The sequence below is a fragment of the Fukomys damarensis genome, unplaced genomic scaffold (assembly GCF_012274545.1).
Source record: "Fukomys damarensis isolate Sample0158 unplaced genomic scaffold, DMR_v1.0_HiC HiC_scaffold_39, whole genome shotgun sequence".
Lineage (NCBI taxonomy): Eukaryota > Metazoa > Chordata > Mammalia > Rodentia > Bathyergidae > Fukomys > Fukomys damarensis.
The window spans coordinates 87,195,222-87,208,238 of NW_022900951.1; the positions used below are offsets into that span (position 1 = coordinate 87,195,222).

General features: G+C 35.5%; 1 protein-coding gene across 6 annotated transcripts in view; it reads right to left on the minus strand.

Annotated features, from left to right (window-relative positions):
* Chrdl1 (chordin like 1) overlaps positions 1 to 13,011 on the minus strand; it is a 140,824-nt gene extending 127,813 nt beyond the window's left edge. For 5 of the 6 annotated variants that reach the window (XM_010603076.3, XM_010603075.3, XM_010603073.3 and 2 more), the window contains exons 1-2: positions 12,901 to 13,011; positions 9,316 to 9,464 (exon numbers count right to left, since the gene is read on the minus strand). In XM_010603076.3, coding sequence (XP_010601378.1) covers positions 9,316 to 9,394 — 79 coding nt within the window. In that variant the 5' untranslated portion in view covers positions 9,395 to 9,464; positions 12,901 to 13,011. Of the gene's footprint in view, positions 1 to 9,315; positions 9,465 to 12,900 lie in introns of those variants that run through there. The other variant, XM_019204374.2, reaches the window with a different exon arrangement.
* Between the last annotated feature and the right edge of the window lie 6 nt (positions 13,012 to 13,017).

Consider the following 13,017-nt stretch of genomic DNA (forward strand, 5'->3'; position numbering starts at 1 on the left):
AAAATGTTTATAGTTCAAAGAGGTTTGACAGCTAAACAAAGTGCTACCACTGGTTGAGAGGCGAACTGGCTATTTTCTATGGAATTCACTATGCCCTTCTACTAACACAGACAACTGGGGGTTGACACCATTCTTCATTTACTATGTGAACATGGGAAGATCATCTCACAGAAAGGCTACTTGGCATGGTGAAACCTGGCCTCCATATCTTTTTCTGGCTACAATCATCTCTTCCATGTCATGTGGCCTAGGACTTTTGGCAAAATTCCAAGCCATTAAAAACAAGGAATGTAATCATTATGTACTGCAAACTTGTACTAATAAAAAATTAAAAACTAAAGAAACAAAAATTTGAAAAACAAATTGTTCTCACGAGCACTTCAGCTTCACAAGTATCAGTTAAATGAGTATTATATTTTATTATTGGTTAGACATATTTTCTATTTTATGAGATATCTACCAACTACGTAGTAGAAGAAAGAATAATCATACAATGATTGCAGGCCTTGGTTCTAAACATAGACTACTCGGGTTTGAATATTAGTTTTATGCTTAACTCATCCCTGCAACTATATATTTATACATCAATATCTATTTCTTTGAAAAGCTACTTGAACAGTGGGAAAAAACAGAAGTACTTCTCTCCTGTCATTTATTAAACTTAAATCAGAATGCTTAACTCATCCCGTCAACTATATATTTATACATCAGTATCTATTTCTTTGAAAAGCTACTTGAACAGTGGGAAAAAAAATAGAAGTACTTCTCTCCTGTCATTTATCAAACTTAAATCAGAATGTAGGAAGGGAAACACCTAGTAATTACACAAGTTCTTTTTCCTTATTTCTCTGACTCAATGTTCCTAAAGTTGAAGACTATTACATAGATTCCCTAAAGACTTTGTGACTTCGTTTCCAGATTGTGGAAACCAGAGTAAAAGGAAAACAGCAAGAAATTAAATTCTTCATTCTGTATATACTGTCTATTCCCTCATTCATGAATTAATCACACTATATTATATATAGATATAGATAGAAATACAGATAGACAAACAGTCACAGCATATAACTATGGCTAAAAGCTATGTTGAGATTACTGCTGAGTTTAACTTTCTTCATACTTTTAGGTATTTTCGGCATGTGTAACAATGAATATCTATTTTTAAAATTAAAAAGTATGTTAATTTAAAAATTGCTTAGGATATCTAATAGTTGATAATACAATCTAATAGACATATTAAACCACCTTTTGTTAACATATCCATGTTGTGACTTACAATTAACGAAGGTCGCTACAAGGTAAAATATTTGGCCTACATTCCCTGACTAGTTACAAGACCTTTGTTGAGTTATAATTTAGTATTTGCTCTCTTCCTTTACATAAATTCAACAATGAAATGGCAAATAGACAATTATTTCTTCTATGAAACCAAGGTTACAGATGGCCTCCTTGTACTAACCAGAAGTTACTTTGTTTAAATATCTCATTATCAGTACTAATAAGTGGTAGATGGAGCTAGGAATAGTCTGTTGATGAAACTATAGTTTTCCAAACACTAAGTTTCTTCTTTCAAGAGACATCAGCCAAATTTAGAGTGCAAGGGCTATAATCTAACCAAATCACATATTAAATACACCTACACTTTGTACTTTATTCAGATGACCTCTATTTTATTTCATCTTTGAATCTGCTATCTTTCACCTACTCTTTCATCTCTATTTTGTATCTAAACTTTTTTTAAAGGATCCAGGCTATAAATCATAAATGAATACAATTTTAATTGCATTTGCTTTGTCACAAAAGTAACAGCACAGGTGGTTGCTCCAAGAAACCAAAACCAGAGCTTTGGTTCCTATTGTCCTGCCTCCCCATCCCTTTCTTGTCCTTTAGTTTTCGGTCTAAAAATAAGAATTCTCAATTGCTGAATAAAAAATCTTTAGTTCAAAGAATATAAATGACTCAACCAATACCACACAACAAGTAACAGAAGACTGACCAGAAGTTAGGTCTCTTGATTTTAAGAATAGTCCTCTTTCCATTGGACAAAGTCATTGCAATCCTACTGACAAGTCATGGAAATATAAGAAGAGAGGGCATCGAGACACATATTTTTAACCTTCTCCAATGAATGAACTGGCTTCTTTAATGAATTGCCACAGGCAAACTGGTATAGGGAACAGAATTTGAAGCCCTGCATCTTAGTTCTGACTCTGGCTGGGACTTGTTTCTGTCCTTGCAATCTGGTCTTGCAATTTGACATTACAGGGTTTCAAAGTTTCATCTTAAAGTAAGAAGATAACATCACTTGCCTTGGGAGTGAGTTGTTCTAATAAGTGCCATTTATTAAAAGATAACTATGTGCCAACCACTGGGAAAAGCACATGGTTTACACAATGTCATTTATTCTTCAAATGACAATGGTGATGAACATCAAGCTATTATTTTGCCCACTCTGCTGATACAAAAGCTAACACTGGTGTGGGTAAATAGCACTCAAAATGTACATAATGCAGTCATGGAGCTGGGGATGGAATCTAGGCCAACTTCAGACCACCTATGTCAAACTTTTTGCACTCTCCCAAATAAAAAAAAATATTAAGAATATACTTTGAACCTAATGAGATAATTGACAATATGAAATAGGAAAAAAGGGCTAAAGGTGTAGGGAAAGTGGGAAGGGTAGGGGAAAGGTAATAAGGGAAAAGAAAAAATATGAGAAAATATAAAAAATGGAAATAAAATGTTTGTAAATGAGGAGGAGAGAGGGTGAAAGGACGGCAGGGACAAGGGGAAAAAATGAGAACCAAGACTTGTCATGTAAAGGTACGAGATCCCAATAATGAATGTAACTGTACTGTGTACCTAAAATGTACCAATAAACTCAATTAAAAAAAATATATACTTTGAAAAATAATGAGCTCTAATTTACTTCCACTTAAAACATCCAATATGTGCATAGAAGGTTTATACATTTTCATGCTTCTTTTTAATTGTCAAATGTCTTCATGTTCAAGTAAAACTTAGAAGACTCATGACTTTTTGGTTAGCTTTCACAATAGACAGGTGCTGTGCATTGCACTTTACACATGTAAGATTTCAAGAATCTTCTTCCTTCTCTTCAATCTTTTGGTGGTTTACCATTTGTGAGGATTTCAGAGACCCACACTAAGCCAAAAATAAATATTGGAAGGTATTCTTCTCAAGAAAAAAAATGAGTGAGAATCTGGGTACTTGAAGATAACAATTGTAACTCACTTTATAAGGCAGAAATGGACTCATTGAGATGCAGGAAAAATTTCTCTCTCCAGGTCCTATGCAAGATTTGGTACAGGCTGGTCCATTAGAAGCACATCACAGAATAGTCTTAACTCAATTATTCAACCTTACTTTGAACAATAGTTCATTGAGTAAAGTACAGGCAAATCTTCCTCCCATTTGTCCCATATTTGCATCAATATTATGCTGTGAATTTCAAAAGAACTTCCTGACAATCTTGACTACAACTTTAATAATAAAAAAAATGAAGTTACCAAATTTGAATGAAGAAAACCTAAATATTCCAAAAAACCCATAATCCACAAAATTGAAAACGTAATTAAAAACTTACCAACAAAAAAGAGTCCGGATTGTGATGGCTTCACTGCTGAATTCTCTAAGACATTTAGAGAGGAACTATTGCCTCTACTGTTTAAACTCTTCAGTGAAACTCAATTGCAAACAATACTCCCAAATTCATTCCTGGAAGCAAGCATCACCTTGCATCCCAAAGCACAACAAGACCCAACCGAAGAAGAGAACCACAGGCCAATTTCAATAATGAACACAGATGCAAAAATCATCAATAAGATACTGACAAACAGAATGCAGAAGATCACCAAGAAGATTATACAACTCGACCACGTGGGTTTCAGCCCAGAGATGCAGCGATGGTTCAACATACGATAATCAATAAATGTAATACACTATATTAACAGAGCCAAGGACAAAAAATATATGATCATGTCAATAGATGCAGAAAAAGTCTTCAACAAAATTCAACACCAATTCATGATAAATTCCCACAGGAAATTGGAATACATGGTCTTTATTTCAAACTGATAAAAGTTATCTGTGAAAAATCAACAGCCAACGTCATACTAAATGGTCAAAAACTGAAACTCTTCACACTAAATTCAGGGATAAGACAAGGATATCCACTATCATCACTCCTGTTAAAAAACATAGCCATAGGAATTAGACAAGAGAAAGAAATAAAAAGAATAAAGATAGGAAAGGAAATTAAACTGTCCTTATTTGCAAATGACATGATTCTATATATAGAAGACACAAGAATTCCACAAAAGTCTTCCAGACTTAATAAACAAATTCAGTAGAGTAGCCAGGTACAAGATCAATATACAAAACTCAATAGCCTTCCTGTATACGAACAAAAGACTCACTGAAAGAGCAACTGGAGAAACAACTCCTTTCATAATAGCATCCCAAAAAATGAAATACATATGAATCAATTGAACAAAAGAAATCAACTCTACTCTGAAAACTAGAGCACTCTGTAAAAAGAGATCAAAGAGGATATCAGAAAAAGGAAAGCATCACTTGCACCTAGATAGGAAGAACCAATATAGTGAAGATGACCATATTTCTAAAATTGCTATATAGATTCAGTGCAATCCCAGTTGAAATTGTAATAGCATACTTCATAGACCTTGAGAAAATAATCTAAAAATTCATTGGGATAAAGAAGAGAACTAGATTAGCGAAAGCAATTCTAGGCAACAAATACAAGGTAGGGGATATCACAATCCCTAACTTGAAATTATACCACAAAGCCACTGTGATAAAAACAGCACGGTACTAGCAAAGAAACAGACCAAAGGATCAGTGGAAGAGATGAGAAGATGAAGAAACAACTCCAGACACATTCAGGAACCTCATTTTTGACAAAGGAGCCAATAACCCTCACTGGAGGAAAGATAGCCTCTTTAATAAATGGTGCTGTAAAAATTGGGTTTCAACTTGCCAAAGATTAAAACTAGACCTATATATCTCACCAGGCACTAAACAAAAATTAAAATGGATTAAAAACCTAAATATTAAAACAGAAATATTAAACTTGCTGGAAGAGAACCTAGTTAGTCTTGAAGGCACTTACATAGGAAAAGATTTCAAATCAAAGTCTTTTTAAATAGCGAGGTTAGAGGGGTTGAAGGGAGAGCAGGGGAATGGGAAAAAATAAGAACCAAGACATATCATGTAAAAGCACAAATTCCCAATAATGAAAGTCATTATACTATATACCTGAAATATATCAATATACTCAATGAATTAAAAAAAATAAAGTTACAAAAAAATCTTTTCCTGGTTAAATTCCTAAAATTTTGTTGGTGGTCAACAGCAACAAACTTTTACAAAGACAACAAATGACTCATTCATCCACTGAAGTGAACTATCAGTATTATTTGGTCTTCTGCTCCAGTCTCCCCTCCTGTAAGAGCAACTGTAACTCTAGCTAATTAGCTAGTAGCAAGTAGCAGCAGAGACTTTTACCTGTTTTTGTGAAAAGAGCTTTCTATAAATGAAGTACTTTTCGCAGACACCCTCAGATTTATACAATGACAGAGCATCTTTCACCATAATGAAGTCCCAGCCCGATGCCCCAATTAGGAGAGCAAATAGGACACAGAACACCCTGTTGACATGGAAGGTTATATTCTAATCAGACCTAGAAAGATTTTTTTATTTTTTATTTATTTGGAAATTTTTTTTGTTAAAAACTGGTGTTTCTTGAGTAAAAGGAGCCAGTCAATCAGCAAGGAGATATAGGAAGGTTTAGTACTTCTACACTCACACATGTTCTGAAGTTTTCCCAGTTTTTAAAAAATCTTTAAAATAACCCTCTTTTTTCATGACCTCCATACTTTGCCTTCTCTAGAACTTGACAGTAAAGATATAAGAAATAAGATATGTTTTTATTTTAAAGGACGTTTCCCTTATTGTAAAGTAATACTTGCAAAAGAAGCACAAAAAGGAACTAAAATAACATTCATAAACCTACAGATATTTTAATTATAAACCATATATATATACAGATATATATGTATAAATTTCAGATGGAATAGAGAACTACAGATAAACTCCCAAATTATGGCAGCAACAGAAGAAAATATGAGAATCTAGAGTGTAAAAAGTCCTTCCTAGGATAAGAAATCTAGCACTCATATAAGAAATGAATGACAGATCTGACTAAATAGAAATTTCAAAATTTAATTTGAAAAAATAAAACATATAAAACTTTAAAGCAAATGGCAGACTGAGAGAATATTTGAAATACAGAAAGCTAACAAATCCAGAATAATGAAAGTCAATAAGTAAGCTTTTTATACAGATGGGATAAGCAACTTAAAAATAAAATAGGCTATTCACTGGAGAAATCCAATTAAACTAAAATTGGGTTGCAAAGATTCTACAGTAATAGAAAAATATAAAAGCAAAACTTGAATACTATTAAATAATTTAAATAATTTCTATTACACTGGATATCAAATACAAAGATTAATAAGACTTTTGGGAAGAAATTATATATGAACAATCATACATAGATATTGAGAGTGTAAATTAATACAACTTTTTGAGGAGTAACTTGGCAGTACTTGCCAAGATTGAAACCAATCGTAATCTGACTAACAATTCCTCATAAATACTTGCAATAGTGTCTTGAGGTGCTCATCAATGCCTTATTTTTCATTGTAAAATCTGTATGCAACCTAAATGTGTACAAATAAAGATTAAATAAACCACGCCACACATATGCAATTGCAAACTACTAAAGTATTAGAAATCATATCACTGAAAGCTCTAAAATGTTCGTCATCACTGTTGAGACAGAAGGAAGGTACAAGATAATGTGTACGATTTTCAATTTTTGTAAAATAAAAAACCAGAAGTGTATAATGTGTACGATTTTCAATTTTTGTAAAATAAAAAAACAGACGTGTATGTGTTGTTTTCTAACACAGAGAAAAATTTATAAAAACACATAGCAGACTATTAATAATGGTTATTCTCAGAGAGTAAAACAAACTTAAGAATTACATATGTTCTTTTTTAATTGGTAAATTTTAGATATACAATACATTGACATTCATTATTGGGAGTTTGTACCTTTACATAATATATCTTGGTTCTTATTTTTTGCCACGTGTTCTTTTTAAAGTTTAAATATTTTCATATTGTTTGAGCATATATAATATTTATAATTTTGAAGATTAAAAATTAGTTAATATAATCATTTTTCAGGGCCACCAAAATTTCAATAATCAGTGTTTTTAATGTGAGTTTGGTATTATATTGTACTTGGGTTTCTTATATAACCAATCTCCTATGGATTGATTTTCCACTATTTCTAACTTCTCACAGTCTCATTGCTGAGACAAAATTACCCAAAACCCAAAGTTAAAGGAGCAAAGGTTTATTTAGCTCACAGTTTGTTGAGGGTTCAATCCAAAACTGGTAGGCTCTAAGGCAAGGCAGCATCACAGGGGAAAAACAGTTCATGGTGGACAGAAAGTAGCAAAACAAGCAAAAGAAGACCACAGCTCTTTCTATCCCTTATCCTTTCCAGGCTACTTAGGTGGGTAGCACCTATACCCTTAATCCTAGTGCCTTTTAGCCTAGCACTGAACCATGAAACAATCCCAGTGTCACACACTCTAGATTCAGCCACCTCTGAAAAAGGCCCACTATGACTGCATGAGGGTTTGGGTGGACATCTAGACATGAGCCAAAACAATCATCTGATTATAATCCTGAAATATTAGACTTGAACTGGTACCTTAGGCCAACTGTTATATAATCGCTTTGATATCAACTGAATATTAAACTGTCTTGGAACATATTCATAAGCACCAAGAAACATTACAAAATATTAATTTTGGTTCATAAATATTTTTAAGTCATATCTTTGGTTTGTCAACAAAACCTCTAGGTTTCATGTTCATCTCTTTATAAATATGGCAGGCCTCCTAGAAGAAGAGATGGTCTAAAGAAAGTTACAAGCTTCCCTCCTGAGCTATCAATAATAGGCCATAAGGCAAGTTTCTTTCTGAAAGGAGCGATTTTCAAACCCCACTGAGTTTAAACTGAGCTGAAAATGGATATACATTCATCCCTTTTATTTCACATGCATTCACATCAAGGAAGACTGCTGGAAGAGGAAGGCTTTGAGCTGCACTACAAGTGGAAGGAGAAGGAAGTAGTGTGAAGAACACAAGGGTGAGGCTAACTCAACCTTCCTTTCTGAGAATGTGCCCTGCTGTTTCCTTTTGTGTCCCAATCATACCAAATATCATTATAGGTCATGCTTAAAAATATAATTAAAAGCATTACTTTTCCCAAGAAGAAAACTTCATTTCACTATGTAAACTATAGTGGGAAAGAAATGCACTTAAAAATGGAATAGGCTTGGTGCCATACTCCTTGTCAGCAAGCTTTCTTCTAATATATTTAGCTTACGCTGATAAAGGAGATAAATGTTTAAATGATGGGCTTCAGATGCTGCTGCTGTGGCTCCTACCAAGCTCCTTCTCATGAATAAGTTCAGTGGAGCAGAGAATGGCCCTCTTGGACCAATTCCACTTTGTGCTTCTTTTTGATGCAGCTATAATGGGGAACTAGAGCTCTGGTTTTTCCTTTCAATTTAAAGCAAGTCATCTACCTCAGAGGGAGCTGCAAGTGGGGTAGGGATTACTGACTTTCTAGAAATACACCCTGAGTTTTCAGGGACATTCCTTTCAATAAATGGCATCCAATTTGTTGACAGTCCCTGAAATCTCAATTTCCCCAAAGGATTTTTCATGTGAAACCAGTTCATGTAAAGGTTTCTTCCTTCTTCATTTTTTGGCATACGGAAATAGGCAGAGGCTGCTTTACTTTTTCTTTTCTTTTTCATAAACTAAAAACCTTTGTGGAAAAGTAAATTTGGAAAAAAAATCCAGCTCATTTCTCAGATATTTTCTAGAGTTATGAAAATCAGAATAAATTTATACAGTTTAGCACGAAGCAAGAAAACTGGACTAATGTCTCATGTGTTCTATGAGATAAGAACTATATGACAATCAGAAAAACAGTCCCAAATTTAATTTGTCCCATTCAAAGCTCTCATTTTTTTATCAATTCATGCATAAACCAGTAACTTTCACTTTCTTCTCATAGAATAATGACAGCCACATTTTGGGCTAAATCATAATCTCTACAGTTTAAAACCACATTTTCAAAGAAATTATAAGAAGTATATTTTTTAAAATTCAACACACTTACGTTTTACTTGCTCTGTTTTGCTTCCTTCTAGGAAAAGAAAGAAAAACAACAAGGAAAAGATGTATTTCATGCCTCCCATTTTCCACTTTTTCCTCACTGGGACCACTGCAAAATCCAACTCTGAACCTCCAAGGTGTAGTGTACTCAAACTGTTGGGAAGAAAACAGAAAAAAAAAGACTTAAAACAAATCCCCTGGCACTTGTGGAGATCACTGATGCTTAGGTTTCCAACTTGCTGGGGAAAAAAATGCTGGAGAATTTACATAAGTGCAACCATTGTTTGTATGCATAAGAAAAAAGACTGGTCTCTCTTGTCATGCAAACACTGTGGGAGAAAATTCAAGTGTATGAACATGCATTTCTATTTAAAACCTAAATTCCTATAAGTAAGTCAGGAGAAAATAAAAATAAAATTTGAAATTCTCCTTTCAAAGGGAATTGATTTCCTCAAGAGATTTGTGGGAAAGAAAAGAGATCAGAGTTTTTGAAAGGGCTATTCTGGCAAACAAGGTAAAAGAGAGCTCAAACAATTTCATAAATGAAAGTTAACTAATCTTAGCTTCAAAGCTACTGTTATAATTAATCCTTCAGGAATTAAGTGCAGATTGATTAATGTTTTTTTTCTGGTCCTCAATGAGATCTATAAGGATGTCCAGTTTGGCTACTTCTATTTGAAACAAAACAGATGCAATTAGCAAATGGATGCAATTCAATACCTGAGAAGTTTTATTGCTTAGAATGGTTCAGACATATTCTTATCCCATAAAGTCCCATGTGACATGAGAATTTTAAATGGGCCATTTTAAGGGGAGTTAGGCAAATTTAAACAAAATTTGTTCACTTGCATCACCATCAAAAAGGCCATTAAAGCAACAGAAATTCATTAAAACATGAGATTGCCATTTCCATTCCAAAGTATAGAAATCTAAAGCCTTTTGTGCCTTAGAAATCAGAAAGTTTGCTGTAGCACATTTTTAATCACGAGTCATCTCCACAGACTTAGAGTTTGGGGGACTCTTCCAATAGGAGATTAGAAAAATTTAAATAGTTTAGAAACACAAATTTCAACCTGGAGTTAACCTTGGACAGTAACTGAACTCAAAGATATTTTTCGGAAGTTCAACCTAAATACAGAGCATAAAGAATGCTCATTGGGAGAATTTAATTTCTTAATGCCATATTTCCTACTGTAAATGCTATGAAGTTGCTGGGAAAATTCAAAATCCATTGTTTCAGATTATGAATGTGCAACCAGGACAAACTGATCATAGAGAATAATTTGTGCTATCGGGCAGGATTTACAGCACTTATCTGCCTTCTTTCTCTACCTTTTTTCTGATCCTTATAAAAGGATCTAATTCTCTTGGGACATGTTCCTAGCCTTCCAAAGATCTTGGTACTGGTGTCTCGATCTCATCTCTGAGTTATGGTCTACTATCAGTTACTCAGATCATCTCTGTACCCTGAGAGCTTAGGCTTTCCTTGAAGCAAGACATTTTCATTAATCGTTTAACAGTGAGGTTCTTTCTGAGCCTACTAAAATAAGCTTATCTCCCAAGACTACAAAAGAGACAGATTTTTAACCACTGAAATCCAGCTTATCACAATCATATAAGGGTCTCGGGGGAGTTTCTGAAACCATGGCTTTTGGTTCTCTACCCATGCAAGAACTAACAGGGTTGTTTTTCTTGTACAATGGTTGAGTGATTCAGTGAACAGTAGCACTGCTTCATAACTCAAGCTGGCAAGAAAATGGTCCTTAGAATTTTTTGCTTTGCTTGGGTCCCAACTAATGTTATGAGCAAATAGAAAAGTTGGTGACTAGAGAGCAATTAATCTCATGCCATTCCTGTCATCTGTGTGGCCTCCCAGGCAGGGATGGAGAATATCAAAAAATGAACTGCTTTATAAATACTCACTTTTGATTTGCAAGATCTTGAAGTTCTACCTTTGTATTCTGTGCAGAAATATGAAATGAGAAGGATTCCTTCACCAGATCTTGCCACTTTTCAATTTTTCTTTATCCCTTTAAACTTTTTATTGGGGGTAGGGGGAGCTCAAGACATTTGTTGGGACTGCAGCAGAGAATAAGCAAACATTGCTCAGCAAACATCCGACACTTATTCTTGCAAAGAACCAAACTGTCCTTTATTTTTCAAATTATACTTTGACCCAGTTAACTGGAGTTATCTATGCATTAACTCTCTGTCTGCTTCACACAGGCGGTCTTGCCATGGAACTTGCACTAGCTCTTTTACAAGTTACTTATAAATGTAGCCATTGACATGTTTTGGTGGGATCTAGGAACCAATAAGAAAGCAACAAAGAAAACAAAACTTTTCAACTAACACTGGGGGTGAGAGTGGGAAGAGAGGGTGTAGAGCTTTAACAAGAGAACAAGAAATGTGTCAGAAACCAAGAAAAGGGTACAGTAGTGATTAAGGTGCCTCCAGGAAACAAAAATTCACACTGTATATTTAGCTGAGATTGCTTCTTGCTCTGGCTGTAAATGAAAGACAATCCAGGCCAACAAGTGCCAGAAGCTCACACTTGGGACAGTTTTCCAAAGGAATATGAAGGAATCAATGTATCCAGTTCTTCACGTCCCACAGTGTCTCTTCAATCCTCCAGAGAGGCTTGACTAACCTTGTAATCTCACATTCACTATCATCTGTGGGGCAGCCTCTAGGGTAGCAATTTTCTTTCTGACAAACACTTCAGGAAGACACTAGAGACTCAGGTTATTGTCTCTCATTTGAAATCCTCTCCCTACATTGCTACCAAATAAGAAAAGGTCCTCTAACTCTTGTTGGGATGCCACTCGAAAAAAAAAATGGCACTTTTAGCCCATGGTATCTTTTGTTGGAGGCAATGCCTTCATTGTTGCTTATCATTGACAAACAGTGCCTTGAATTTGCCTTACAAAACACTTTTCTATCATTTCATTTGATTTCACACAACTCCACCTTCAAAAGGGGCCTGGGTGGCAGTGGGAAGAACTCAAATGAATAGAATTGGTAAGGCTGAGAGGGACTGGAAGGCAGCTTTTCTAGGCAATATCACTTTGCTTCCTCAGTCTAGTGTCTCAGACTCTGAACCCAGTGGTCTGGGCCAGAAAATGAGGCAGTCCAGAGGATAGGACCCTTTTGTCCATCCACTGTCTTCCTTTAACTTTAGGGGCCAGTAATCAGTCACTGCTCCAGGGCACATTAGTAAATGAGAAAAAAGTCTCTTGGACTCTTGTGTTAATTAAAGAGACTGCAGAATGGACTAGGTATCCTCGGGGAGTATCCGACGGGCTCCTGGAAGGACCAAAGAACATGTAGAAATGTAGGCCAAGCAGGAAATAGCTAGCTGTGAGTTCGAATCCACAGATCTCCAACCTGCCTCAATGGGCTGCCTTGGACCCCACCTGCATCTCAACCGCTGGAAGCTAGACCACAGAACTGATTGGGATGACAGGTCTGAGAGTTCAAGGTGCCCTAAGGGAATTCCAGGGATGGCTGCAGCCCACAGAAAGCACACCAGCTGTGCAAGGGCTCTAAAGGAAGGTGGAAGGGGCAGGCGCAGGTACTGCTCACTGACCTGGGTGCTGGTCTTCTCCGTCACGCGTCCACGCGCTCTGGGCTTCCCGGGGCACTCCTCAGAGGTCTGGGGTTTGCAGGTTGTGGCGAGAGCTACAGTGAGCGGGGGCGGGGGGGG